This window comes from Acipenser ruthenus, chromosome 2 (assembly GCF_902713425.1).
Source record: "Acipenser ruthenus chromosome 2, fAciRut3.2 maternal haplotype, whole genome shotgun sequence".
In the NCBI taxonomy this organism is placed as follows: domain Eukaryota; kingdom Metazoa; phylum Chordata; class Actinopteri; order Acipenseriformes; family Acipenseridae; genus Acipenser; species Acipenser ruthenus.
In genome coordinates this window covers 45918099-45945475 of record NC_081190.1, presented here as the reverse complement: position 1 = coordinate 45945475, position 27377 = coordinate 45918099, and the positions used below count along the sequence as shown (strand labels likewise).

The 27377-nt window shown below is 41.4% G+C and overlaps 1 protein-coding gene across 1 annotated transcript in view; it reads left to right on the top strand.

Annotated features, from left to right (window-relative positions):
• Positions 1–26115, top strand: part of LOC117408991 (MAM domain-containing protein 2-like) — a 105267-nt gene extending 79152 nt beyond the window's left edge. The window contains exon 14 of the mRNA XM_034014485.3: positions 24057–26115. Coding sequence (XP_033870376.2) covers positions 24057–24121 — 65 coding nt within the window. The 3' untranslated portion in view covers positions 24122–26115. The remainder of the gene's footprint in view (positions 1–24056) is intronic.
• The last annotated feature ends 1262 nt before the right edge of the window (positions 26116–27377 follow it).

The following is a 27377-nucleotide window of genomic DNA, read 5'->3' as shown; positions in this document are numbered from 1 at the left end:
AGTTATTATTGCAGACATATAGGAAGTCATATGCAGTCTATGAAAAAATGTCATCGCTCGTGACCTCTGACCTCTCCTAAAGGTCAAACATGATGCATGACATCATCAACATACTCAACTGGCTATAAAACTGCCTATAACTTCTTATCGGCTGCACCAAAACGCACAAAATTTGACAAGGATGTAGAGGACACAATTAGTACAGTTGTGATGATAACGTTTCATCTTGAACAACCAATGCCCTTAAATTTCACGATAAGTGCTTGGAAGCCTTTATAGTTGCTAGCAACTCTAGTTATTATTATTATGATGATGATGATGATGATGATGATGATGATGTTTTAGGCTGGGATTTCCGCATTGTGTGTTTCACAGATAGTGAAGATTAGGTGGTACAGTATTAACAAGATGCAGTGCGTGATGCTGCAGCTCACTGAATAAAAAAAGACGTTTTTTTATAAACTCGTATCTAGTTGATTTAGATTACAGTACTTTAGAATGTAATCCTTATAAACTAGACACGAGTTTATATAGATTGCTAAATATATATATTAGTAAACACCCTTGTAGTATATTAAACTTGTTAGGCTTGTTGCGAATGTTGTGGTTTTGTTTTTGTTTTTCTCCTGACGCTACCAAGGCGTAATATCCACTTGCATTCAATTGTTGTGCTCAAGCTTTTACTTAATTGCAATGATATTAAATAATAATGTCGCGGGGAGAGGGGTGGAGCGAAAATGTATGTGGCTGTACAATCATCGATATTTACATGTGTGCCCAATTAATCAATTGCTATTTTGAGGCCTAACTGACAGCCCTATTATGTACCATATCATTTATTTTGTTTCTGTCTGTGTTGTTGCTTTAAAACGACTTTGAGGTATTGTTTACACTCCTTGCTCTTGAAATGAAATGCTGGTTTAATCATTTAAAGTTAAACGCAGTGTTTGGGTGGCCAGAGCAGCAACACAGAGAACTTTGTCAGTTTACCTGGAAACAATTAGAACATCACAATAGTAGGAGCTACTTTTTTTAAAATGTAATTTTAGGAAGTATTTGCTTTTGTGGGTTATGGATCCATCAGCACTTGGTTGTTACTGTATTCAGTAGATCTTTGTTGTTTATTGTAGTGTATCAAGATAGCTATGTTAATTAGTAAACGCCTACTTAGAATATGTGTTCTAGTAATTTGGCACTAAAAGGTTGCCGTAGTTTAGCATCTGTACGAGCTGCGAGTTCAACGTGTCACGAGAAGCAAGTAGCTACTTTACTCAGCATAATAGGGGCTTCTACATATGGGTTGTTGAGAAATTTAGTTCAGCCACTGAAACCGAAAGATAAACTTTCAATGAGAATTTCAATTGTTACAGTCCTTCAAAAGCATTTCGAGCCAAAGCCGCTGCTTATTGCCGAGCGTTTTTGTTTTCAACACTGCAATCAGAAAGCGAGTGAATCAGTGGCTCAGTATGCAGCAGAGTTAAAACAGTGTTCAGTAAATTGTGAGTTTGGGGCAACCTTGGATGAAGCGGAGATTGTTGTTAGAGGACAAGTTAACTTTTGCAAAGGCGTTTGAGATCACTTTGAGCATGGAAACAGCAGCGAAAGACACACAAGATAGACACGCCACGGGAGCAGTTCACAAAGTGAAAGCCAAACCCTCATTCCAGACCAGAGCGGGACGCTGCCATCGTTTTGACAGTAAGGGTCACAGCCCGCATGATTGCTATTTTAAGAATGCGAAATGTCACAATTGCGGCAAGATCGGACACATTAAAAAGGCGTGCCGATCAAAGAAACAACCGCGGAATACAGGAAAGCAGCGACCAAGTAAACACACCAAGTATGATTAGGCTGAAGTGGGTGACCTTCCGATGTTTTCTCTGTCATGTGCTGGGGATAAGCATGCATTTAAAGCTATTTTCAGCATGGCAGAGAGAGAGGTAGAGATGGAAATAGATACTGGTGCTGCAGTCTCCATAATATCACAGGACCTGTATGAAGCTGTGTTTACACATGTGCCCCTTGAGAAAGCAAATGTCAGACTGAAGACATATATGGATGAATCAATGCCAGTATTGGGACAGTTCACCACTGCAGTGTGCTATGAAGAGCAGGAAGATCACCTTCCTTTAGTAGTAGTAGAGGGGGCGGGCCCAGCGTTGTGTGGAAGGAACTGGCTGCAAAAACTTACCTTAAATTGGAAACAGATTAAACAGGTGAGTCAATGGACAATGAATGAGCCAAAGACCATCGAGGAAGTACTGGAATTATATCCTGACTTGTTTAAAGATGACTTAGGCACACAGCGTGGCATGAAGGCAACTATACTGGTGTTCCACCAAAATTCTGCAAAAGCCGCCCACTGCCGTTTGCAATGAAAGCAGAAGTAGACAAGGAACTTGACAGATTAGAGAAGGAAAACATTATTACACCAGTAAAGCACAGTTACTGGGCAGCACCAGTGGTACCTGTGGTAAAGAAGGACAAGTCAATTCGCTTGTGTGGGGACTACAAGCTTACTGTGAACCAAGCAGCAAACACTGAAACAGTGTTTTACCTAGATGACCTCCTGGTTACTGGACGAACTGAAGAAGAGCATCTAGCAAATCTGCAAGGGGTGCTTCAGCATTTCCAGCAGAGTGGACTCCAGGTGAAGAAGTCCAAATGCGATTTTGGAAAGAGCCAGATTGAATATCTTGGCTATGTGCTGGACAGCAAGGGAATTAATCCATCTGTGGAAAAAGTGCTAGCCATTAAAAATGCACCAGCACCAACTAATGTCTTCGGGCATTCCTAGGCCTGGTAAATTACTAACCAAAGCACCGTGTTGGCTCCTTTCTACAAATTGCTGAAAGAGAAGACTGCCTGGCAGTGGAAAAAGGCTGAGAAAGAGGCTTTTAACAAATGCAAAGAACTGTTGACATGTGACCAGATCCTGGTTCATTATGATTCGAGCCTGCCACTGACTTTAGCTTGTGATGCATCAGCATATGGCATCGGAGCAGTAATTCAACACACCATGCCTTCTGGTGAAGACCGTCCAATTGCTTATGCTTCACAGACTTGAGCTCCAGCAGAAAATAATTATGCTCAAATTGAAAAAGAAGCCTTGGCTCTGGTTTTCGGATTAAAAAATTCCACCAGTATCTGTGGGGACGACAGGATCACGGATCACAAGCCTTTGCTTACCTTGTTCGGAGAACACAAGAGCCTTCCAACAATGGCCGCAGCTCGCATTCAGCAGTGGGCCATTATTCTGTCAACTTATGACTACAGCATTGAATATCGCTCATCTGACAGTCACAGTAATGCTGATGGGCTGTCACGTGTTCCTTTACCAGAGATTTGTGATGCAGGCACTGAAGCCATTTCAGACCACATTAATGCAATCCTACACAAGCATTTCCTGGAAGTACCACTAAATGCTGACCAAATTGGTCGTGCAACACGTTCTGACCGGCCGCTTTCTAAAGTTCATCAGTTCGTGATGGAAGGATGGCCTAACCACATGGAAGAAGACTTCAAAGCTTTTTTCAAACGAAAACTTGAGCTCTCTGCTGAGAGAGGCTGTATTTTGTTGGGGACAAGAGTCATTGTGCCCAGGAAACTACAGAGATCAGTGTTAACTGAGTTACACACAGGTCATCCATGGATTGTGAAGCTGAAGGCACTCGCACGTAAATATGTGTGGTGGCCAAACATTGAAGACGTGGAGCGAATCTGTAAAGAGTGTGAAACGTGTCAAGTTGAACAGAAGGCACCACTCCAAGTATCATTGCATCCGTGGGAATTCCCTGGTGAATGCTGGAAGCGTGTTCAGAATGTCAGCAATAACTTCTCAAGCTACCATAGCCAGACTTCGGAGGTTGTTTGCATCTTATGGACTGCCTGAACAGATTGTGACAGACAACGGTACCCAGTTCACGTCACTTGAATTCCAACAGTTTGTAAAACAGAATGGGATTCTACATTCTTCCAGTGCACCAGGACACCCTGCTTCGAACGGGCTTGCTGAGCGATTTGTTCAAACTTTCAAGTCAGGCATGAAAAAACTTAAAGCTACTCCTCTAGATATAGAAGACAGGATTTCATTGTTCTTGTTGCAGTATCGCACCACTCCTAATTGCACCACAGAGCAATCTCCTGCGGATTTGTTCTTGAAAAGGCATGTTCGTACCAGGCATGACTTCATTAAGCCTAACACAGCGTCGGCAGTACGCAAGAAGCAATACATGCAAAAGTTTTACCATGACCAAAACACCATGGACAGATCTTTTGAAGTGGATGACATTATGTACCTGAGAAACACCACAGGAGACGGTCCAAGATGGATTCCAGGAAATGTATGTGAGCAAACTCAACCAGTGTCTTATAAAATCAAAGCCCGGGACAGTGCAAACACATACCACAGACATGGGGATCAGCTGAGACCTCGAGTTTCTGCTTGCACATCCAACTTGGATGCACCTGCTACTTCAGATGACGATGCACCTGCAGAAAGGAATGCCGGGGTAAAGTCCAACTCGTCCCTGGCCAGTGTTCCGGACAGCTCTGTACCCAGTGTGACGGACAATTGTTCCAATGACCTGACTGTGTTGTGTCGCTCTCACAGAGTGATTAAACCACCTCACCGTTATGATCCAGCCTAAAGACGGAAATGTGGACTGAAGAGTAATTGTCCTGATTGAGATGGACATTTCCATGTTTTTGTTAATGTTATACATGTCTTAGCGCCAGTGTTATTGAGTGCTAATATTATATTCTTGTTGCAGTGTATATATATATATATATATATGGGGGATAATGTATTGTATCGAGATAGCTATGTTAATTAGTAGACGCCTACTTAGAACATGTGTTCTAGTAATTTGGCACTAAAAGGTTGCCGTAGTTTTGCCTGTGTGCGAGTTGCAAGTTCAGCGTGTCATTTCCGGAATAAAGTTGTTGCTTTTCAAGTGTATGGCGGCGTCCATCTCAGTCAATACATAACATTTATCCTCTAATATACCATTTTATAGGACAATGTACTCAGTATGTCATACGAAAGCAATAATATATAATAGATAGTTAAATACAGCCACAATAAGTTTTTTTTTACGGCAGTGGTTTTATGCAATATAGAGAAACTGTTAAACGTTTTACTGTTTCCAATCCATCCATACATTATTTATTTTATTTTTTTATTGGACTGCAAGTATAGGGGGCGGGACTCCGACCTTGCTGGGCATCACTGAATATTATACAAACACGACGCCTATGCTTTTGTCACGCATAAACTTGTATCACCCACCACGAGCACTACAGCACGCATCCACACTGTAAAAAATGTCATTGTTATTTTACAGTAAAATTAGGTTTAGAACCGTAAACTAATTTATGGTCTCTTCTGTTAAATTTACAGCAATTCACATTCAAATTTTACTGGGATTTACCATACAATAACTGTGCTAGTCTGTATTTTTAGTGTTTTCTACTGTCATTCTACAAATAAATACTTTTAAATAATGGGTAATCCCATTAAAATAATTGTTTTATTATGTATTTCAAGGGCTTTTCACCATCATTCCACAAAGAAATACTTTTACATTAATGTTTAATCCACATAAAATAAATATTTTGAAATGTATTTTTAGTGGTTTTTTTTACTGTCACTGTACAAATAAATACTTTAAAATAATGGTTAATCTCCATAAAATTACAGTTATATTATGTATTTCGTGTGTGTGTGTTTTTTTTTACTGTAATTAGACATACTTTAAAATAAATGGTCTATCCACATAAAATAACAGTTTTTGTTTTTTAAATTACTGGTAATGTCTGGAGTTCAATGCTTTAAACTCATAAAGAAAAACACTTTACCCCCTAGATATACAGTGAAATTCTTTATTATATATACACACAATACAGTAGATGCCACTTCTTAGCAACCCTGATAGACAGCTTTTGGTTATTAGCATTTTACAGGAACCAATCCTATCCAATATCTATGTAGCTTTTCGCTTATTAACAACTTTCGGATAATGACCGAGCAGCATTATATATATATATATATATATATATATATATATATATATATATATATATATATATATATATATATATATATATATGCACACACACATATACATATACAACATTACTAACACTCACTGAACTCACTGAACATTGTTTAACCAAAATTCTTTATTTTAGAGAAAAAAAACTCACTTAAGAGCCTTCTTTTACTCATAAAATAAATCAGACATTTGGTCATGTGTATCAGGGGACTACATGATGTACCACTATTTCAAAGATCTTTAAAAAGTCATCCTTTCAGAAATCAACCATTCAGGGACAATATATTTAAATGTAAAAAATAAACCAAACAACTATACCCAGACAATTTAAATACAGATTAAAACAATTGACCAAGTGTTTTATAAGCTTTATATTGACAGGCAGGTTATAAACGGGTGGTAAAAAATAAATACATATAAATGAAGCAATCCCCAATTGTACTACATCCTGCTCCACATAACCTGATGGAAGTTGGCAGGGCTGTGGAAGAATGGTGCTCTCTCTCTGTCTGTTGCTCTCCACTCCCCAGCACAGTCTATTGAAACAACCCCGTCCTGATCCAGAGGAGTGCCCTGCTTCCTCTGTGTTTGCATGCCTTGACTGCCAAAGAACAAAGTCTGCAAACTATATATAACCAAAAACAGACTTACAATACAAATCACCCTGAACACTGACAGAAATTAACTGTTGACCTACTTCAATTGAAAATAGTAAATTACGAAAACTTAACTAAAATTAAAGGCTTGGATCAAATCAAAACTTTGAAAAACCTGCTAATCACAAACTACAGACTTGATGGCGACTTTTTTGCTTGTCAGAGGGTTATTTCTTCTACCCCAGAACCATCAATACTGGGTTTGTAATTTGCGATTTGCGGGTGGATCAAAGTTTTGATTTGATCCAGGCTTAAATCTTAAATAATGAAAACTCCAATGCGGCTGCAATAGCAGGTGACAAATCAGCTCTGCACATGACTTCCCATAGGCTTTTACAACCCTCTGACGTTTCAGGAATCTACAGCATTCTACCACAGCTAAATCATGAAACATATGCACACAAAAAAAGAAAACAAACCAAACATTGCTTTAGTAATATATTTAGTGTAAAAATAAAATGATATCCAATACAGTATTATTTTGACGTGTTACACTGTGATTGCTTGTCAGGTTGTTCACCACACACTTAAAACTCTGAAATGGTATCACTGCCTATACGTATATAGGCCTTGAGCTAGTGTGGCACTTTTTGATTGGTTGCTTGACAACCAATCCCATTCTACCATTTAAACATAATACTGTTTTAGTAAAATTTATTTTTAAAATGTATTAGTCACCAATTCATTTTACCCCGTATTTTCTCCCAATTTGAAATGCCCAATTGTATTTAGGGCTTAGGCTGACTCGGGAGAGGCGAAGACGAGCGCACGCTGTCCTCTGAAACGTGTACCGTCAGCCGACCACTTGTTTTCGCTCTGCAGCCAACCCAGAGCTACAGTGTCGTAGGGCCATGCAGCTCTGGACAGCTTACAGGCCCGCAAGCACCCGGCCAGCCACAGGGGTCGCTGGTACGCTGTGAGCCGAGGACACCCTGGCCGACCTAAGCCCTCCCCCACCTGGGCGGCACTCAGCCAATTGTACGCCACCACCTGGGAAGTCCCGTCCACGGTCGGCAGTGGAATAGCCTGGACTCGAACTAGCGACCTTCAAGCTATAGGGCGCATCCTGCACTCCACGCAGAGAGCCTTTACCGGATGAGCCACTCGGAATCCCCCAGTAACATTTCATTTTTACACAAAATATATTAATTAATTGTGTATAATTTGCATTATATACCCACTTTTTCCTCAGTTTCATTATTTCCAATACTTTAGTTTAAACAAATTAGTGCATAACTTTGTCTTAGATATAGATTGCCAATACTACTGAAAGCCACATAAGTACAGTAATATGGGCTTCTCCACTCAAAGTCTGCAGTTGCAGAAATCAAGCTGAGTACTCTTGGGTTGACAGCATACTGCTTCTTTGACTTCAGTCGTTCAGCCTTTGTTCCTCTGTCCAGATTTATGTTTACAAAGCACCTGAAAGAATTAAAAAAGTCTGATTACTGAAGGTTAAGCTACAGTTTTGTCCTTCCTGTAATATTAACTATTCACGAAAACTGTAAATTATTAATAATTAAAAGATGGACAATATACACAAAGGGCAAACCTTATATTTATGCACAAATTATTTCTGATCAAAACTGATATTTTTGGTTTCTAGAAGTTCACTTTTTATCCTCATATGCTTTCAAGAAATCGTGTTCGTGTTAGCAGTATAAAATCTCTTGTTACAATGAAAATGCCAACAAAATACAAAATGCATATCAAATACTGAAATTGTTTTGCAGCTTGCCTCTGTATGAATTCCAGTGTTGATCCCAGTTCTACAGGGTACTGAATGTTTAAGATGTAGTAGGATGCAAACATCATAGCGGAAACTTCCTGGAATGTAGCAATGTTTTCCTTCACAATAGTCTCGTCAATGCTCAGCATGAAGTGCGTCGCTGTCAACAGAGATTCTCCTGAAATTATAAGAATAAGAATGTATATAATTGGTCATGTTTATCAGTTAAAGAAAACTGTTTTTGAACAGCACATATGCTTATGATATACTATAGTAACAACAAATACTGTTGAACATTCTGAAGATTTATTTTCTTTTAAGTAAATCTGTTTTTAAAATATCTGAAAATTGAAAAGGCTTTAAATTTGCATATGATGAATCAGATAAATGAATGACATTTCAGAAACTGCTCATTGTGATATTATTTCTGAGAAGCTCATGTATAGGACACAACTAAGATAATGCAGCATTTTAATCACTCACCACAAAAATAATGCCGGGCAAGACCGGAAGCCTGGATGCAGGTATTTTATCTGCTAAACAAGTGTCGTTGGCCTGAAGGAAAATCAGCCCATCGTCTTCATGAAAGTATGCAAGCATAAGCAATATTGTCCCTGGAACTTCTGGCAATTTGCTTTTCACTGCTTTTTCAGCATTTTTCAATAACACATTTATTTCAATCACCTTTTTATTTTTCCCACTACCAATACTTCTCATGTAGGCAAGAACTCTCTTCCCTTTGTCAGGGTGTCTTCCAAATGTATCCCTGTAAGTTCCTTGAAGTGAGCAGCATGCCTGTCATCTCAAATAGAAACAGCCATTCTCTCTTAAGGGTTTCAGTTGGCATGCATTGTATGATATCCCTTCTCAGGGAATAAGTAGCCAGCAGTTTCTGAGATATACTCTGTGAATCCCAATTCCTCTCAGTGAACATCTTCTTCATTTCCTCTTGTTGTTTCTTTTGGCTTTCCATTGTTTGAGCTGGTGGCAGCTGATCAGGACACCAGTTTACACACCCGTAAGTGTCTTGAACAGAGGCATTTTTTATTGGTGGAACTTCATCCGTGTCACTTCCACTGGACTGGTTTCTGCCTTTTCCTAACAGAGAGACTGGTACGTTTCATATTTTCTGCTCTTGCCTGCAGCTGCTTTAGCAGTGAATCATACCCACTTCTAACAATTGCCCCTTCAATTACATCCTTCAGTGATCTGGGGTATTTGTTAACCATTTGTCTGGCTATCTGTAGAAGGTGCTTTTTCAAAGGCATCTTGCAGCATGACATTACTTCACTGATGACTTTTCATATCATTTCACAGCGTTGTTTTGCTTGCAGTCTTTCTTCTGTCTCCAAGCCGTGCATTACATCAGTGGGCAGTTTTTGCCAAGGTATCTCAAACTTCTCTGCCCAATTAGCATCAAAGGTAAAGGAACAGTCCCTCAAAGCTGCACTTCTGTTTGGTGTACTGCATGATGAAGAGGAGCTTAATGAAGACCTTTCTGTCAGTGGAGATGAATGACCACGGGGAGTCAAAACCTCACATTTAAAATTATTATTATTATTATTTATTTCTTAGCAGACGCCCTTATCCAAGGCAACTTACAGTCATAAACAAATACATTTCAAGAATCACAGCGCAAGTAATAATACAATTAAGAGCAAGATAAATACAATGACTTTGGTTCTAGCAAGTACAAGTATGACAAAATACGATTCAATAACGGAGCAGATAAGTGTCAGTGATAGTTACATCAGGATATAATTAAATACAAAATACTACAGATTAGATAACACTTGACAGATTACAGTTCTCTAAAGTACAGGATTAAATACAGTAAAATAGGGGTCAGATAAGAGCAGGTAAAGCGCATTTAAGGAAGAGTGATGTGTCTAGGGGGAAAAAAAGAGGAGTTCTACAGGTACTGTCTGAAGAGGTGAGTCTTGAGGAGGCGCCGGAAGGTGGTTAGGGACTGAGCAGTCCTGACATCTGTAGGAAGGTCATTCCATCACTGCGGGGTGAGGGTGGAGAAGGAGCGGGCTCTGGAGGCAGGGGAGCGTAAAGGAGGTAGAGCCAGCAGAGGAGGAGGAGGAGGAGGGAAAGAAAAGGAGATCAGATTTAGAGAGGTTGTTTGAGGTGATGCGAGTGCATCCAGGAGGAGACAGCAGACAGACAGGTAGAGATACGGGAGGGGATGGTGGAGTCAGAGGTGGGGAAGGAGAGGAGAATCTGAGCATCATCAGCATAGAAATGGTATGAGAAACCATAGGATACGATGAGGGGGCCCAGGGAGCGAGTGTAGAGAGAGAACAGGAGAGGACCCAAGACTGACCCTTGGGGGACTCCTGTTGAGAGAGGGCGAGGTGTGGAGGTTGCTCCACGGCAGGTTACCTGGTAAGTGCGGTTGGAGAGGTCGGAGGAGAACCAGGCCAGAGCAGTGCCAGAGATCCCCAGGTCAGCGAGAGAGAATAGTAGAATAGAGTGATCGACAGTGTCAAAGGCAGCAGAGAAATGTAACAAACAGCCCAAATATTAATAAAACATTTTATTTTTTATTGTTATGATATATATATATATATATATATATATATATATATATATATATGTATATATAGAGAGAGAGAGAGAGAGAGAGAGAGAGAGAGAGAGAGAGAGAGAGAGAGATTATTAATTTCCATAGGGGAATAAATGTAGTCATCTCAAAACCCTGAAATAAAACTGAAGTATATTTTACATTTTACAGATTTGTCTTTGCGGGCATATCTTTTGAACAATTAACTTTTATATATTAAAACATCACAGAAACAGAAGCATTCTCCTGGCTATAAACCCAAAATAAAAATGTTGACATCTTGAGATACTCTTGAAAGAGCTGATGATTTTCAGCAAGACTCTGGCAAATGTTCTTGAAGTTTTGAAAACGCCTTACACATCTCTAGAAGTAGGAATGCTTGCTCTCAAATCTCATAGTCCACAATCGAATAACTGGACCAAACTTGAGTATTAAAGTAATGTCTCAAGTAGTGATGTTTTTGTTTAAGACTTTTGTCAGGAAATAACTCCTTCCTTATTTTTAGATATTCCAGTACAATTACTTCCAGGAAAGCTACCTGTGACAATGATATTTTTGGTGCACATACTAAACCCACAATGTCTTTCAGCTGAAGAGTGAGCTGCCAAACTGGATCATCATACTCCAGTCTTTTGTCACCAATTATAATAGGCACAAGTCTCAACAGATTCCAGTTCTGTACTGCTTGTCCACCAAGCCTGTCACGTTTCATATTGACTTCACAAGGCTTTGTATTTCCATCGGATCCAAGATAATTAAACTGTGCAATACGTCTATTAAGCTGAGTGTAAGAAAACCATTTTTCCCCTTTACAAAGTATTTAAGATACAGAGCCAAATCATATGAAACTAACTATGGAGGCAGCCCTGGCTGAGAAACATGAAAATACTCCAAAGCATTAAAGACCAAGTTGAATTTGATTCCTTCTACATCTGCAATATCAGTACCCTGCATCTTTTCAAGTGCTGCATGATACAGATCTGGTGTGTGCACGGACCCATAGCACAGGGATCCCATTTAAAAACATCTGCCCTCTTGACAAGGCAATACCTAAAAAAATATGTACTACAGCTGAAGTTGTCAGTGAATGCCCCAATACAGCGAGATCCCAAGTTGACACCAACAACACAAAACAATGTTCCCTTTATGCACATCCTGCAGATATTTCCAGACCATTAACTTCCAAATCTTAAAGGTCACAAACTAATTTTGAGGATACTTTTTCTTGCCCAAACCTTTTGAAATCTATTTCATTGCACAACATCACTAGCTGCATATTGTCAGTATTCGAGCGATGGCGAGGTTAAAATTACCAAATGTCAAGTAAACAGCCAGTATTTTATATTTCTTCTATGCAGGACCTAAGGGATTCACAACCTCCAAGGCATCTTGGAACAAAATTAGCTCGATAGTTGATGCTGATTGTTTATAAAGAGCATTTAATGTGCAGTGCTGCGAAAAAGTATTTCCTCCCTGTCTGATTTTCTGCATTTTTGCACATTTTTCACATTGTATATGGTCAGATTTTTTTGTGGGTTGTAGTAGTATATAGAGGGAGTCTGAGAGAAAAAATGACACCAAAGTTTGGTGCTTCTTTCATTTGTTTGGTGTGCAAGGTAATCAAACATGCAATCTTCAGGTGTGAACAAGTTATTGCCCCCCCTAGTTAACTCAACCCAATTAAAGGGATAATTAGGGTCACCTGTTTGAGTACTTTGGTTAACAACCAGGCCTGATTTGGGCCAGCCCTGCCCAATATAAATCTGACTAACTTTGGCCCTTACCATCAGAGTGAAGTTGTCAGCACACAGCTCCTAGAGGCACATCTTTCCACGAACAAAAGAAAATCCTGAAGACCTCCGGAAAAAAGTTGTTGCTAAGGCTCTGGGGCTCCACCTGACCACAGTAAGAGCCATATTGTCCACAGGGCAGCAGTGTGGAGTAGTGGTTAGGGCTCTGGACTCTTGACCGGAGGGTCGTGGGTCGTGGTTTCAATCCCAGGTGGGGGATACTGCTGCTGTACCCTTGAGCAAGGTACTTTACCTAGATTGCTCCAGTAAAAAAAAAATCTATAAGTGGGTAATTGTATGTAAAAAATAATGTAATTGTATGTAAAAATAATGTGATATCTTGTAACAATTGTAAGTCACTCTGGATAAGGGCGTCTGCTAAGAAATAAAATAATAAAATAAAATGGAGAAAGTTTGGGACAGTAGTGAATCTTCCCAGGAGTGGCTGTCCTGCCAAAATCTCTCCAAGAGCAAGGCATAAAATCATCCAGGAAGTCACAAAGAACCCTAGAACAACATCCAGGGATCTGCAGGCCTCTCTCGCCTCGGCTAAGGTCAGTGTTCATGACTCCACCATCAGCAAGACACTGGGCAAAAATGGGATTCATGGCGGAAAACATTGCTCACTAAGAAGAACATGAATGCTCGCCTCAAGTTTGCCAAAAAGCACCTGGATGATCCTCAAGAGTTCTGGAACAATGTTCTTTGGACAGATGAGTCAAAAGTGGAACTTTTTGGCCGACATGGGCCCCGTTATGTCTGGCGAAAACCAAACACTGCATTCCACAGTAAAAACCTCATACCAACGTTCAAGCACGGTGGTGGTAGTGTCATGGTTTGGGGATGCTTTGCTGCATCAGGTCCTGGATGCCTTGCCATCATTGAAGGAACCATGAATTCTGCTCTGTATCAGAGAATTCTACAGGAGAATGTCAGGCCATCCGTCCGTGAGCTGAAGCTGAAGCGCAGCTGGGTCATGCAGCAAGACAATGATCCGAAACACACAAGCAAGTCTACATCAGAATGGTTGAAGAACAAGAAATTTAAAGTTTTGGAATGGCCTAGTCAAAGTCCAGAACTAAACCCCATTGAGATGTTGTGGCAGGACCTGAAACAAGCAGTTCATGCTCGAAAACCCATAAATGTCACTAAGTTGAAGCAGTTCTGCATGGAGGAGTGGGCCAAAATTCCTCCACGGCGCTGTGAGAGACTAATCGATAACTACAGGAAGCGTTTGGTTGCAGCTATTGCTGCTAAAGGTGGTGTAACCAGTTACTGAGTCTAAGGGGACGATTACTTTTTTCACACGGGGGCATTGGGTGTTTGTGGCAATGTGCCCCGTCCCTGTGTGCATTTGTGTGTATGCGTGCATGTGTAAATGTTGGTGTATAGTCATTGGTACACGGGATATAAACGGGTCTGTGTTTCACGTGTATTTAAAAAGTGTATATTTGTATTTAGGCACGGGATTGCACATCACGCACGTGCATTTAAAATATAATATGTGAGCACGGGGTTGCACAGAATTAATTCACGTGCTGGGATTCAAGTGAATAATTAATTAGTAATTGAATCCCAGCACAACAGTATAAATAGGCACATTTTTAGTCAGTCAGGGTTAGGTGTTCGGTGAGTGGAGAACGAGTGTGGAGAAGGAGAAATTAAATAATAAGAAAGAACGTAAATATAAAAGTGAATAACTGTCTCACTCACCGTGTTTCGTTTGTCTGTCTGTTTACTCTGTAGTCCGTTTTGTTTGTCTTTTTATTTTGGCGTGTAGTGCCGTGTCCCGTGTTTTTGTCTGTTAAACCCTTTTATTTTCTGTGCTGTTTTATTAAATGCTGAGCGAAACCATTCGCTCAGCTCCACCAAACTCCAAGTCTCTGTCGTTTGTGTTCCTGTTTCTGGTCTGACACCACCCACTCCGGCCGTCTTTGTGACACGTGGTGTCCTGCGTGGGATCTACAGCGCCTCCAGGACTCAGGCCAGAGCAGGAACAGCATTCTTGGATTTAAAAAAAAAAAAAAAGGAAAAATGGCAGAAGACGCGATCAAAGTGCGGGACTGGATGCTGGAAAATGCTGGGCTGGAGGCCCAGTCTATCCCAGTAGTCGTCCAGTTCCTGGAGTTTATGGATAGGGAACGATGGGAGGCTTATGCGAGGGAACAGACCGTAAGCACCTGGGAGGAAGGTGTGGGGTTGGTCCTCAGCTACCTGGAGGCAACGATAAACGGAACAGCAGCCCAGGTAGCAGGACCACCAGCAGAGGAGTACCTGCTGTCCCCATCTCCACCAGCAGAGGGTGAATGCCTGCTGGTTTTGCCTCCACAGCCCAAGCGGGAGGCAGAGACAGATAAAGAGGTGAAGGACAGGGAGGAGGAGTGCCGCCTAAGGGCCAGGCATCCACGGCGATGTAACAAGCCATCGCCGGGGTGCCTCCTCTGCGACCAGGATCACCTGTTCGCCCACTGTCCCTTCCGCAGTTATGGGGAGGAGCCTGAGCGTCCACAGCCCAAGCGGGAGGAGCCTGAGCGTCCACAGCCCAAGTGGGAGGAGCCTGAGCGTCCACAGCCCAAGCGGGAGGAGCCTGAGCGTCCACAGCCCAAATGGGAGGAGCCTGAGCGTCCACAGCCCAAATGGGAGGAGCCTGAGCGTCCACAGCCCAAATGGGAGGAGCCTGAGCGTCCACAGCCCGAGCGGGAGGAGCCTGAGCGTCCACAGCCCAAATGGGAGGAGCCTGAGCGTCCACAGCCCAAGCGGGAGGAGCCCGAACGTCCTACGCCTGAGTGGGAGGAGCCCGAACGTCCTACGCCTGAGTGGGAGGAGCCTGAACGTCCTACGCCTGAGTGGGAGGAGCCCGAACGTCCTACGCCTGAGTGGGAGGAGCCCGAACGTCCTACGCCTGAGTGGGGGGAGCCCGAACGTCCACAGCCCAAAAGGGAGGAGTCGGTGCGTCCACAGCCCAAAAGGGAGGAGTCGGTGCGTCCACAGCCCAAAAGGGAGGAGTCGGTGCGTCCACAGCCCAAAAGGGAGGAGTCGGTGCGTCCACAGCCCAAAAAGAGGGAAGTCGGGGCTTCCACAGCCGTAGGACCCAAGCTGCCAGCAGAGGGAGAATGCCTGCTGGTCCCACCTCCACCAGCAGAGGGTGAATACCTGCTGGTGCCGTCCCAAGAGCCAGAAGGGGAGGAGTTACAGGCTCAACCCCCTGAAAATTTTTTGGGGGGAGAAGGGCAGGATGCTGGTGTCCCCCAGCAGCCTCTAGCTATGCTGCTGAAGGCAGCACGGCGCGCACATGCCCAGCCGCCACAGCAGAGGGAGCCAGCACCGCCACAGCCTCCCTCTGAGTGGCCAGCATCAGCCCCATCGCCTCTACCTCCGCCACCTCCACCGCAGTGGGAGGACTGCTTTCCCCTCCCACCTCCACCAGCAGAGGGTGAATACCTGCTGGTTCCACCTCCACCGCAGTGGGAGGACTGCTTGCCCCTCCCACCTCCACCAGCAGAGGGTGAATACCTGCTGGTCCCACCTCCACCAGCAGAGGGTGAATACCTGCTGGTTCCACCACCGCCAGGAGCAGAGGAGCTGGAGCTGCCTCTGCCTCCACCACCGCCAGGAGCAGAGGAGCTGGAGCTGCCTCTGCCTCCGCCACCGCCCGGAGCAGAGGAGCAGGAGCTGCCTCTGCTGCCCGTACCTCCGCAGGGAGTACGGTGGCCGGAGCCCCAGAAAGGGGAGCTGCCGGCCACGAAGAAGGGGGAGGAGGTCTGGAGACCACTTTCCCCAGCAGCAGTTTCGCTGCAGGAGTTCTTGTGGCCGGAGCCCCACAGGAGGGAGCTGCCGGCTACGAAGAAGGGGGAGGTCGGGGGACCACCTGCCCCCGCAGCTTTTTCGCTGCAGGACGGGACCAGCATGCTGTCAGCCGTGCCACTACCGGCAGGGGAGCTGACAGCATTTCCAGCCATGGGCCCACTGAAGCCTCCCTTCCCAGCCCGAGACTTTGTCCCGGACTGCTGGGTTTTTAAGGGGGGAGGTGGCCGTTGAGGCCATGTGTGCTGCGCACAAGGGGGGGTATATGTGGCAATGTGCCCCGTCCCTGTGTGCATTTGTGTGTATGCGTGCGTGTGTAAATGTTGGTGTATAGTCATTGGTACACGGGATATAAACGGGTCTGTGTTTCACGTGTATTTAAAAAGTGTATATTTGTATTTAGGCACGGGATTGCACATCACGCACGTGCATTTAAAATATAATATGTGAGCACGGGGTTGCACAGAATTAATTCACGTGCTGGGATTCAAGTGAATAATTAATTAGTAATTGAATCCCAGCACAACAGTATAAATAGGCACATTTTTAGTCAGTCAGGGTTAGGTGTTCGGTGAGTGGAGAACGAGTGTGGAGAAGGAGAAATTAAATAATAAGAAAGAACGTAAATATAAAAGTGAATAACTGTCTCACTCACCGTGTTTCGTTTGTCTGTCTGTTTACTGTGTAGTCCGTTTTGTTTGTCTTTTTATTTTGGCGTGTAGTGCCGTGTCCCGTGTTTTTGTCTGTTAAACCCTTTTATTTTCTGTGCTGTTTTATTAAATGCTGAGCGAAACCATTCGCTCAGCTCCACCAAACTCCAAGTCTCTGTCGTTTGTGTTCCTGTTTCTGGTCTGACGCCACTCACTCCGGCCGTCTTTGTGACAGTGTTGCATAACTTTCTTTAATAAATGAATGAAATATGTATCAAATGTTTGTGTTATTTGTTCACTCAGGGTCCCTTTTATCTAATATTAGGTTTTGGTTGAAGATCTGATAATATTCAGTGTCAAAATATGCAAAAATACAGAAAATCAGACAGGGGGCAAATACTTTTTCACGGCACTGTATATAAAGAACCAGCATATCACTATAATCTGTCAAGTGTTATTTAATCTGTAGTATTTTGTATTTAATCACTGACACTGTTACCTGCTCCGTTATTGAATGGTATTTTGTTATACTTGTACTTGCTAGAACCAAAGTCATTGTATTTATTTGCTCTTAATTGTATTATTACTTGTACTGTGATTGTATTATTACTTGTACTTGAAATGTATTTATGGTTACGACTGTAAGTCACCCTGGATAAGGGCGTCTGCTAAGAAATAATTAATAATAATAATAATAATAATAATAATAATAATAATAATAATAATAATAATAATAATAATAATAAAGAACAATAATAAAGAACCTCACTTGATAGTTGTTCAGAAGCACTTTTCCATGTAGATTTCTGCCACACATCAGTATTTTTTAGCAATCACAGTAAAGTCTCCTTAAAGGGATGTACTGCAAATACCTTGGATTTCTGTTTTTTATCTGTACCAAGATAGACTGGCTCTGGTTTTACATAGTTAAAGAACTTTCTGTAAAACTGTTTCCATGTATGTACACTTCTTAGTGATGATGCATTGGAGGAAGTAAATAAATCAAACTTTGGAAGTGTGCTCACAATCTTAGAAACATCCAAATCTGATAATGATGTGTCATTTTTCAGTGCAAATTCCAATTTCTGTTGTAAATGTATCTGTGCCATTGTATTCAGATCTTCAATCTCTTCTACAATCCTCTGAACTGTGGAGGATGGTACCAGATATTTTGCTTGCAATTTAATATAGAACATAGACAGATTTTTTAAGTACAGTTGTTGAACATTTTCTGTGAATTCACCTAACTGACTTTCTAAGATGCTTTGACCTGGAGTGTCTTCACACAATACATTCGGAGACACCTCATCGAGAGGTTCTGAAGTACATCTATCAGATATTTTTTTAGAACTGTTTCTATGATTTATAGAAATATGAGCACTAAAAGAAGACTTCACTTTGAAACTCTTTTTGCAGCCTCTAAAGGGCAGTTCACTTTTTGACCCCTGGTCATGTGTGTTCGAAGGTGTGAAAGAAGGTCTTTTAAGTCTTTGCATTGTTTTTCACATAAAGGACTACTGCACCTAAAGGATCCCAAATCATCACTTGACTTTGCGTTAGCAGGATGCTCTTTATGATTTCTATAAACATGACTTTTGAATGCATTGTACTTAGTGAATTCACATGTAAATGGTGCATGTGCTTCACTTTTGTGAAATCTACAGTGATCTACATAGGTTTTGAAGGTCTGAAAGGATCCTTCCAATATTTACATGTAAACATCTTGAATTGTGTATGCCTTGGCTTGTTCCATTGCAAAATAAATATATTTGGAAAATGTGAGCATGAGATTAGTTTCCCTTGTAGTAAGCAACAGAGCGAACCAGAAAGACTTCAAAAACACATCTCTCTCCATACTGACTAAATAGAGCAAGGGTGCTGAAATCTCAATGCCGTGCAAAACACGACAATCCTGCATTTAAAAAAAAAATTAATTAGGACGTATCTCATACGTTAGTTAGCATATAAAGGGTTAATCCTAAAAGTAACACAGCCTTGCACCACTTTCTTTAGTCAATATGGAGAGAGGTGAGTTTCTGAAGTATTTCTGGTTCGCTCTGTTACATTACTACAAAGGAGACTAATCTAAACGATTGCTTAAAAAAGTGAAGGAGTGTTAATCAATGTAGGCTCAGAAATTTAGCTTGTGGAAAACAATGTAATTATTCAGCCCTCAGATGAGTTTGATACTTAACAAGATTAAATTAACATTAAAAAATGAAATTCATCACTGTTCTTTCAATGCATCTAAAATACAGGTTAAATGTCAAAAAGGCAAGTCTATGCATGTATGATCCAGCAGTCTGCTTATCAGCAATATTTGCTTACAGAGCCAATTTGAAAAAAGTATAATACTTTCACTTAACCCAAAATACAACATATAGGTGAACATTTCCTCAGATTTTTGCATCAGCAAAAAAAAAAAAAAGCTTTGCATTAATTTGGATTCTTATAAAAGGTATAACTAGGAAAGAAATATTGCGGACTTACTGTAGCTAAAAACGAATAAATAAAGAAAATCCAAACAAAAAAATTTAGACTCTTGCTATACTATTAACACATCCCTCTGGCACATGGCAAGACAAATATTTGTTTAAACATGTGTGTGGCAGAGCAGGGCTCTGTCCTTGTAAATATTGGCAGGGATGGGGTTAAATTCCCCTCCCTGCCCAGGGTTATTGTGTCAGGTGACTGGGGGTTGAATCAATCATCACCCAGACACCTGGCATAAAAGGAGGCCTCATTAGGGAGAGGTAGTTGAGGAAGCAAGTGTCTTTTGTGTTGCTTGCTGGTTTTTCTTTGTGTGCTGTTGTTTTTGTTAATTTTGCAGTCCAGTGAAGGCAAAGCTCAGCCTGGAAGCCTTATTTTTGTAAGTTTTACTTTGTGTTTATTGTTTGTGTTTAAAAACCTTTTGTTTGGCCCTCGTGCCTGTTTATTTTGTGTCTTTTATTTATTAAAAGTATTTTGTTTGAACTGCAGTCTGTCTCTGCAGTGGGCCTCATCTCTTACACCACCCTGTCTGTCACAATGTGTTTAAAGAATTTCAACACACCTACTCGAAAAACCAGATGAGTACTTAATTAAATACAGTAAAGACCCAATGAAGAAAATCCAAACGAAAACCTCCAAAAAACACATGGCAGACAATATGCATGTAGAAAGAACTACAGTATTTAACACACATATTTCAACGCACACACCTGCTCGAAAAACCACGAAGGTATCTCCTCAAGTAACGTTACTGTAAAGACCCATTATAATTATATTTTTAAATAACAAAAAGCACACCTGCTCTGGCCACTTGTTATAATCTATGACATCTATTTAGGCCCTGCTAAAAATGATAACACTAATAATAATGATAAATAATAATAATAAAAAAACACTCAGTTACCTAAAGCTAAATAAATATTTGAAAAGAATAAATAATGTGTCCTGAGCAGTTTTGACTTACTTGGGGAGCTGTTTCTGTCTTTCACGTTTTTTGTGCAGCAATGTGCGTTTTTTCCAACGTCTCCACATTACAAAATGGCCTCCAGGCACGTTTCAGGCAGCATGATTAGGCGTAGGCAGATTGTGACTAGTGCATCAGAAGTCGAAAGTAGTTCCTTCTTTATTTCGACGTAATTTTTTTTTTTTTGTTAAATCTTAGTTTACGTAATAGGGTATACAAATATTTTAATAAATGCGCTCTGATAATACCTTAGCAATCCTCTAGCTCGTGGCGTATGGATATGACAGCTGAAAGTATTCTCCTGAGCTATTGTTAACAAAAGGGACGTTTTGGCGCCCTGACCAGCTCTGACCTGACGTTGATTTGTTTTGTTTTCTTTTTATATTTTTAAATGAATAATATAATAAAAAAATAAAAAAATAACACAAACACTGTATTTTTAAACTGAGTAGTTTTAAAAAAAAAAAAGTTTATGATTAAGAACCACCCGTTATGTGCATTATGTAACACGTACAAGTGATTTTATTGTTATATAAAAAATGTGAGACCAAATGTATTTTTTTACATTTTAAGATATTAAGAATATTAATTATTCTTCTAATAATAATAATAATATTCATAATAATATTCAGTGCAGGTCAAATTGATTTTGGGTGCGTTTAGGGCCTTCACCAGAACATGCCTTTTGTCTGCATGTCTGTCCGTCACGTTCGGGAAGTCAGATCAGCAAGAATAAAGTCTTGTGCAATACATATTTATATAGGCCCTACATTTTAAATAAACTTTTTTAATCCTGTACCTTTTGATACTGTTTTCAGTTTAACGCAATACAATCCGGTGGACGGGAGCCGTGAGTATCCCTGTCCGGGCGGAGACCAGAGAGTCTTCAAAGTCCTCGGCCAGTTTCACGGCTTTCTCCAGGGTGTCGGGGTTGTGGCTCCGTATGCAGGCTTGGGTGTCAGCACTGACCACCACTGCCTCCCCCATTTGCAGATTGGTCTTCTTGGCAGGGGTCAGCCAATGTACCTGCCTGGTATGCTATCTGACCCTCCCCGATCAGGCAGGGACCCAGCTGGCTCGCCCAGAACTCCTGCAGCCATGACACGGTGGTAGCCAGCCACTCAAATGCGACCAGGTATGCCTCTGGGTCATCCTCCACTGTCATCTTCAGCGCCCGAGCTTTCGATGCCATCATTGCTGCTTTAGGGTGTGGCGTTATTGCCAGCCCAACCCTCTCAATGAGCTTGGTGAATCGCTCCTCTCTCCTTCTCTCCTCTGCCTCCCGTCTGCTATCCAGCGCATCCAGCAGCTCTGCCAGTGCGTTGCGGTCCATGATCCCATTACTAACACCATATGTGGCAAAGTGGTTAACAGTGTGCAGGTGCAGGTGATCAGTGAACAGACAATTATAATCCAGGTGCAAAGTTGTTTAATGAGTTTGTATGTCTAGTGCCTGACGGCAAAACAAACAGTAAAAAATAAATGATGCTAAGTAATACAGCGGCGTGTATTACTTAAATTGTAATCCCCGGGTTTGTCCCAAAATAATAGTCCCGTTTATTATACACCCACACGAAACACAAAACACATACACAAGTCCGTTAGTTCATGAATTAGTGCTTGTGGTGCAAATACAGTTATTTGTGATACAAGTACAGTGCTGTTCCGGGTTTGTGCTGGCCTTTGGTGACAGCGCCAGAACGTGTTAGCTGTCTACTAATAACAAGACACAGTTAGAGACAAACAAACAAACACTCACAATACAGATACACAAAATACAGATCCTTCCGGGTTCTTTTCTCTAACCAAAACTAAGGAACAGATTACGTCGCTTCGTCCCCTACTTATACTGTCACTCATGACCCCTTGGTAAACAATTGCAGCCGCTCCTCCAATCCGCGGCTGCCACATCATTTCCCTTCTGGGTTGATGAGTTAATGTACTGAAAATGACCAACTTCCTTTTAACCCTAGGAATGAAGTGTCAGGCCAAGCAGTCCAGGGTACTCTGTTCTCGTTACTTAGCGCCCTCAGAGGTTGGGAGGGAGATTTACCACCAAGAATCATTTCTGTCACAACACTATACAAACTTTTGTTTCCTGAACCCAGTCGTTCAGCAGCACAGTCGGACCGATGCTTCGGCAGCAGCAGCGCTCTGACCCTTATGACTTACAGCAGCCCTTATCTGTATAATCGGGATCATTTTATTCTTGGCACTCTGCTGCACCATGCACACCTCCGCTCTACCACCGCTACGCTCCCCTGCCTCCAAAGCCCGCTCCTTCTCCACCCTTGCTCCGCAGTGGTGGAATGACCTTCCTACAGATGTCAGGACTGCCCAGTCCCTGACCACATTCCGGCGCCTCCTTAAGACTCACCTCTTCAAAGAGCACCTGTAGAACTCCTCTGTTTGTATCCTGGGTCACTATCACCCTTCATGTAAATGTGCTTTATTTTGCTCTTATCAGCCCCTATTTTACTGCATTTAATCCTGTACTTCAGAATACTGTAATCTGCCAAGTGTTTAACCTGTAGTACTTTGTATTTAATCACATCCTGATGTAACTATCACTATTTAATCATATCCTGATGTAACTATCACTATTACCTGCTGTATTATTGAATTGTGGTTTGTCAAACTTGTACTTTACTTGAACAAAAGTTATTGTATTTCTTGCTCTTATTGTATTACTTGTATTGTAACGCTTGAAATGTTTTTGCTTACGATTGTAAGTCGCCCTGGATAAGGGCGTCTGCTAAGAAATAAATAATAATAATAATAATAATAACACCTGCTGATTAGGCGCTCACAGGCTGCTACACACAGAGTGTCAGGTTCCCCATTAAAACCAATCCTGTTCTTATTTACACAATCACTTGTATTTACAATATACAATTACAGAAGCCCCCTCCTTATGAGCATGGCCCCAGCCCTGCTACAGGGACCAAGAATACAGCACTGGGGGACACCACAAGTAGATAATCCTGATGCAGACTAGATACAGCTGAAACCAGTTTAGAACAGTTCTAGTCAGACCAACCCCTTTTAAGATGATCAATTAAAATGGCATGATCCACAGTATTAAATGCAGCACTAAGGTCTAAAAGAACCTAAATGGATATAGTTAGAGTTTGCACTCATCAGTAAATCGTTAACCCATGTGATAAGGGCAGGCCTGTACTATGAGCACATCTAACCCATGTGATAAGGGCAGGCCTGTACTATGAGCACATCTAAACCCCAGGGGGCGGCGCACAATTGTTTTGTTGATGCATATTGCACATTTTTGTATGTACAGGGACACCGAGAGCATATTTATTAATCATTTATTGTGTTTTTATTTCACAGAATTGGGAGAAACATCAATTATTTACTCTGGATTTGCTGAAAATGTCAACGATATTGATTACTGAAAACAACATAGCCTTGGTGTGTCATGGACCAGAGAAAAACAATGGATAACGTACATCAATACAACTCTAATAGGATGAACACATGCACTGACAATCAGTAATTATTTTAACTTTTATTATGACTGCTTATGTTATTCAAACCATATATATATATAATCAATATCAGAAACATCACTGTGGCAAGCAGAGGAAGCAGCTTATTGCAGCTACAGGTGTTGTTGTAACCTGAGCAATTATTGAGATGACAGAGTGGAGGTGTAAGGGGAAAAATGGGTTGACATTAAATGACATTTCACATACTGTTCCACTACCTGCTTTAGTTTATTTATTTTATTTTTTCAATCAAAGCCTCGAGTTGGCAAACAAGTTACAAAAAAGCCCTCTTCCAATATATACAGACGTGCTCAAATTTGTTGGTACCCTTACAGCTCATTGAAATAATGCTTCATTCCTCCTGAAAAGTGATGAAATTAAAAGCTATTTTATCATGTATACTTGCATGCCTTTGGTATGTCATAGAATAAAGCAAAGAAGCTGTGAAAAGAGATGAATTATTGCTTATTCTACAAAGATATTCTAAAATGGCCTGGACACATTTGTTGGTACCCCTTAGAAAAGATAATAAATAATTGGATTATAGTGATATTTCAAACTAATTAGTTTCTTTAATTAGTATCACACATGTCTCCAATCTTGTAATCAGTCATTCAGCCTATTTAAATGGAGAAAAGTAGTCACTGTGCTGTTTGGTATCATTGTGTGCACCACACTGAACATGGACCAGAGAAAGCAAAGGAGAGAGTTGTCTGAGGAGATCAGAAAGAAAATAATAGACAAGCATGGTAAAGGTAAAGGCTACAAGACCATCTCCAAGCAGCTTGATGTTCCTGTGACAACAGTTGTAAATATTATTAAGAAGTTTAAGGTCCATGGAACTGTAGCCAACCTCCCTGGGCGCGGCCGCAAGAGGAAAATCGACCCCAGATTGAACAGAAGGATAGTGCGAATGGTAGAAAAAGAACCAAGGATAACTGCCAAAGAGATACAAGCTGAACTCCAAGGTGAAGGTACGTCAGTTTCTGATCGCACCATCCGTCGCTTTTTGAGCGAAAGTGGGCTCCATGGAAGAAGACCCAGGAGGACTCCACTTTTGATAGAAAAACATAAAAAAGCCAGACTGGAATTTGCTAAAATGCATATTGACAAGCCACAATCCTTCTGGGAGAATGTCCTTTGGACAGATGAGTCAAAACTGGAACTTTTTGGCAAGTCACATCAGCTCTATGTTCACAGATGAAAAAATGAAGCTTTCAAAGAAAAGAACACCATACCTACAGTGAAACATGGAGGAGGCTCGGTTATGTTTTGGGGCTGCTTTGCTGCGCCTGACACAGGGTGCCTTGAATCTGTGCAGGTCACAATGAAATCTCAAGACTATCAAGGCATTCTGGAGCGAAACGTACTGCCCAGTGTCAGAAAGCTCTGTCTCAGTCGCAGGTCATGGGTCCTCCAACAGGATAATGACCCAAAACACACAGCTAAAAGCACCCAAGAATGGATAAGAACAAAACATTGGACTATTCTGAAGTGGCCTTCTATGAGTCCTGATCTGAATCCTATCGAACATCTATGGAAAGAGCTGAAACTTGCAGTCTGGAGAAGGTACCCATCAAACCTGAGACAGCTGGAGCAGTTTGCTCAGGAAGAGTGGGCCAAACTACCTGTTAACAGGTGCAGAAGTCTCATTGAGAGCTACAGAAAACGTTGTGCAACAAAATATTAGGTTAGCGGTCCCATCATTTTTGTCCATGCCATTTTCATTTGTTTTATTATTTACAATATTATGTTGAATAAAAAATCAAAAGCAAAGTCTGATTTCTATTAAATATGGAATAAACAATTGTGGATGCCAATTACTTTTGTCGGTTTCAAGTTATTTCAGAGAAAATTGTGCATTCTTCGTTTTTTGTGGAGGGGTACCAACAAATTTGAGCACGTCTGTATATATATATATATATATATATATATATATATATATATATATATATATATATATACAGTGCCTTGCGAAAGTATTCGGCCCCCTTGAACTTTGCGACCTTTTGCCACATTTCAGGCTTCAAACATAAAGATATGAAGCTGTAATTTTTTGTGAAGAATCAACAACAAGTGGGACACAATCATGAAGTGGAACGAAATTTATTGGATATTTCAAACTTTTTTAAGAAAATAAAAAACTGAAAAATTGGGCGTGCAAAATTATTCAGCCCCCTTAAGTTAATACTTTGTAGCGCCACCTTTTGCTGCGATTATAGCTGTAAGTCGCTTGGGGTATGTCTCTATCAGTTTTGCACATCGAGAGACTGAAATTTTTGCCCATTCCTCCTTGCAAAACAGCTCGAGCTCAGTGAGGTTGGATGGAGAGCATTTGTGAACAGCAGTTTTCAGTTCTTTCCACAGATTCTCGATTGGATTCAGGTCTGGACTTTGACTTGGCCATTCTAACACCTGGATATGTTTATTTGTGAACCATTCCATTGTAGATTTTGCTTTATGTTTTGGATCATTGTCTTGTTGGAAGACAAATCTCCGTCCCAGTCTCAGGTCTTTTGCAGACTCCATCAGGTTTTCTTCCAGAATGGTCCTGTATTTGGCTCCATCCATCTTCCCATCAATTTTAACCATCTTCCCTGTCCCTGCTGAAGAAAAGCAGGCCCAAACCATGATGCTGCCACCACCATGTTTGACAGTGGGGATGGTGTGTTCAGGGTGATGAGCTGTGTTGCTTTTACACCAAACATAACGTTTTGCATTGTTGCCAAAAAGTTCGATTTTGGTTTCATCTGACCAGAGCACCTTCTTCCACATGTTTGGTGTGTCTCCCAGGTGGCTTGTGGCAAACTGTAAACGACACTTTTTATCGATATCTTTAAGAAATGGCTTTCTTCTTGCCACTCTTCCATAAAGGCCAGATTTGTGCAGTATACGACTGATTGTTGTCCTATGGACAGAGTCTCCCACCTCAGCTGTAGATCTCTGCAGTTCATCCAGAGTGATCATGGGCCTCTTGGCTGCATCTCTGATCAGTCTTCTCCTTGTATGAGCTGAAAGTTTAGAGGGACGGCCAGGTCTTGGTAGATTTGCAGTGGTCTGATACTCCTTCCATTTCAATATTATCGCTTGCACAGTGCTCCTTGGGATGTTTAAAGCTTGGGAAATCTTTTTGTATCCAAATCCGGCTTTAAACTTCTCCACA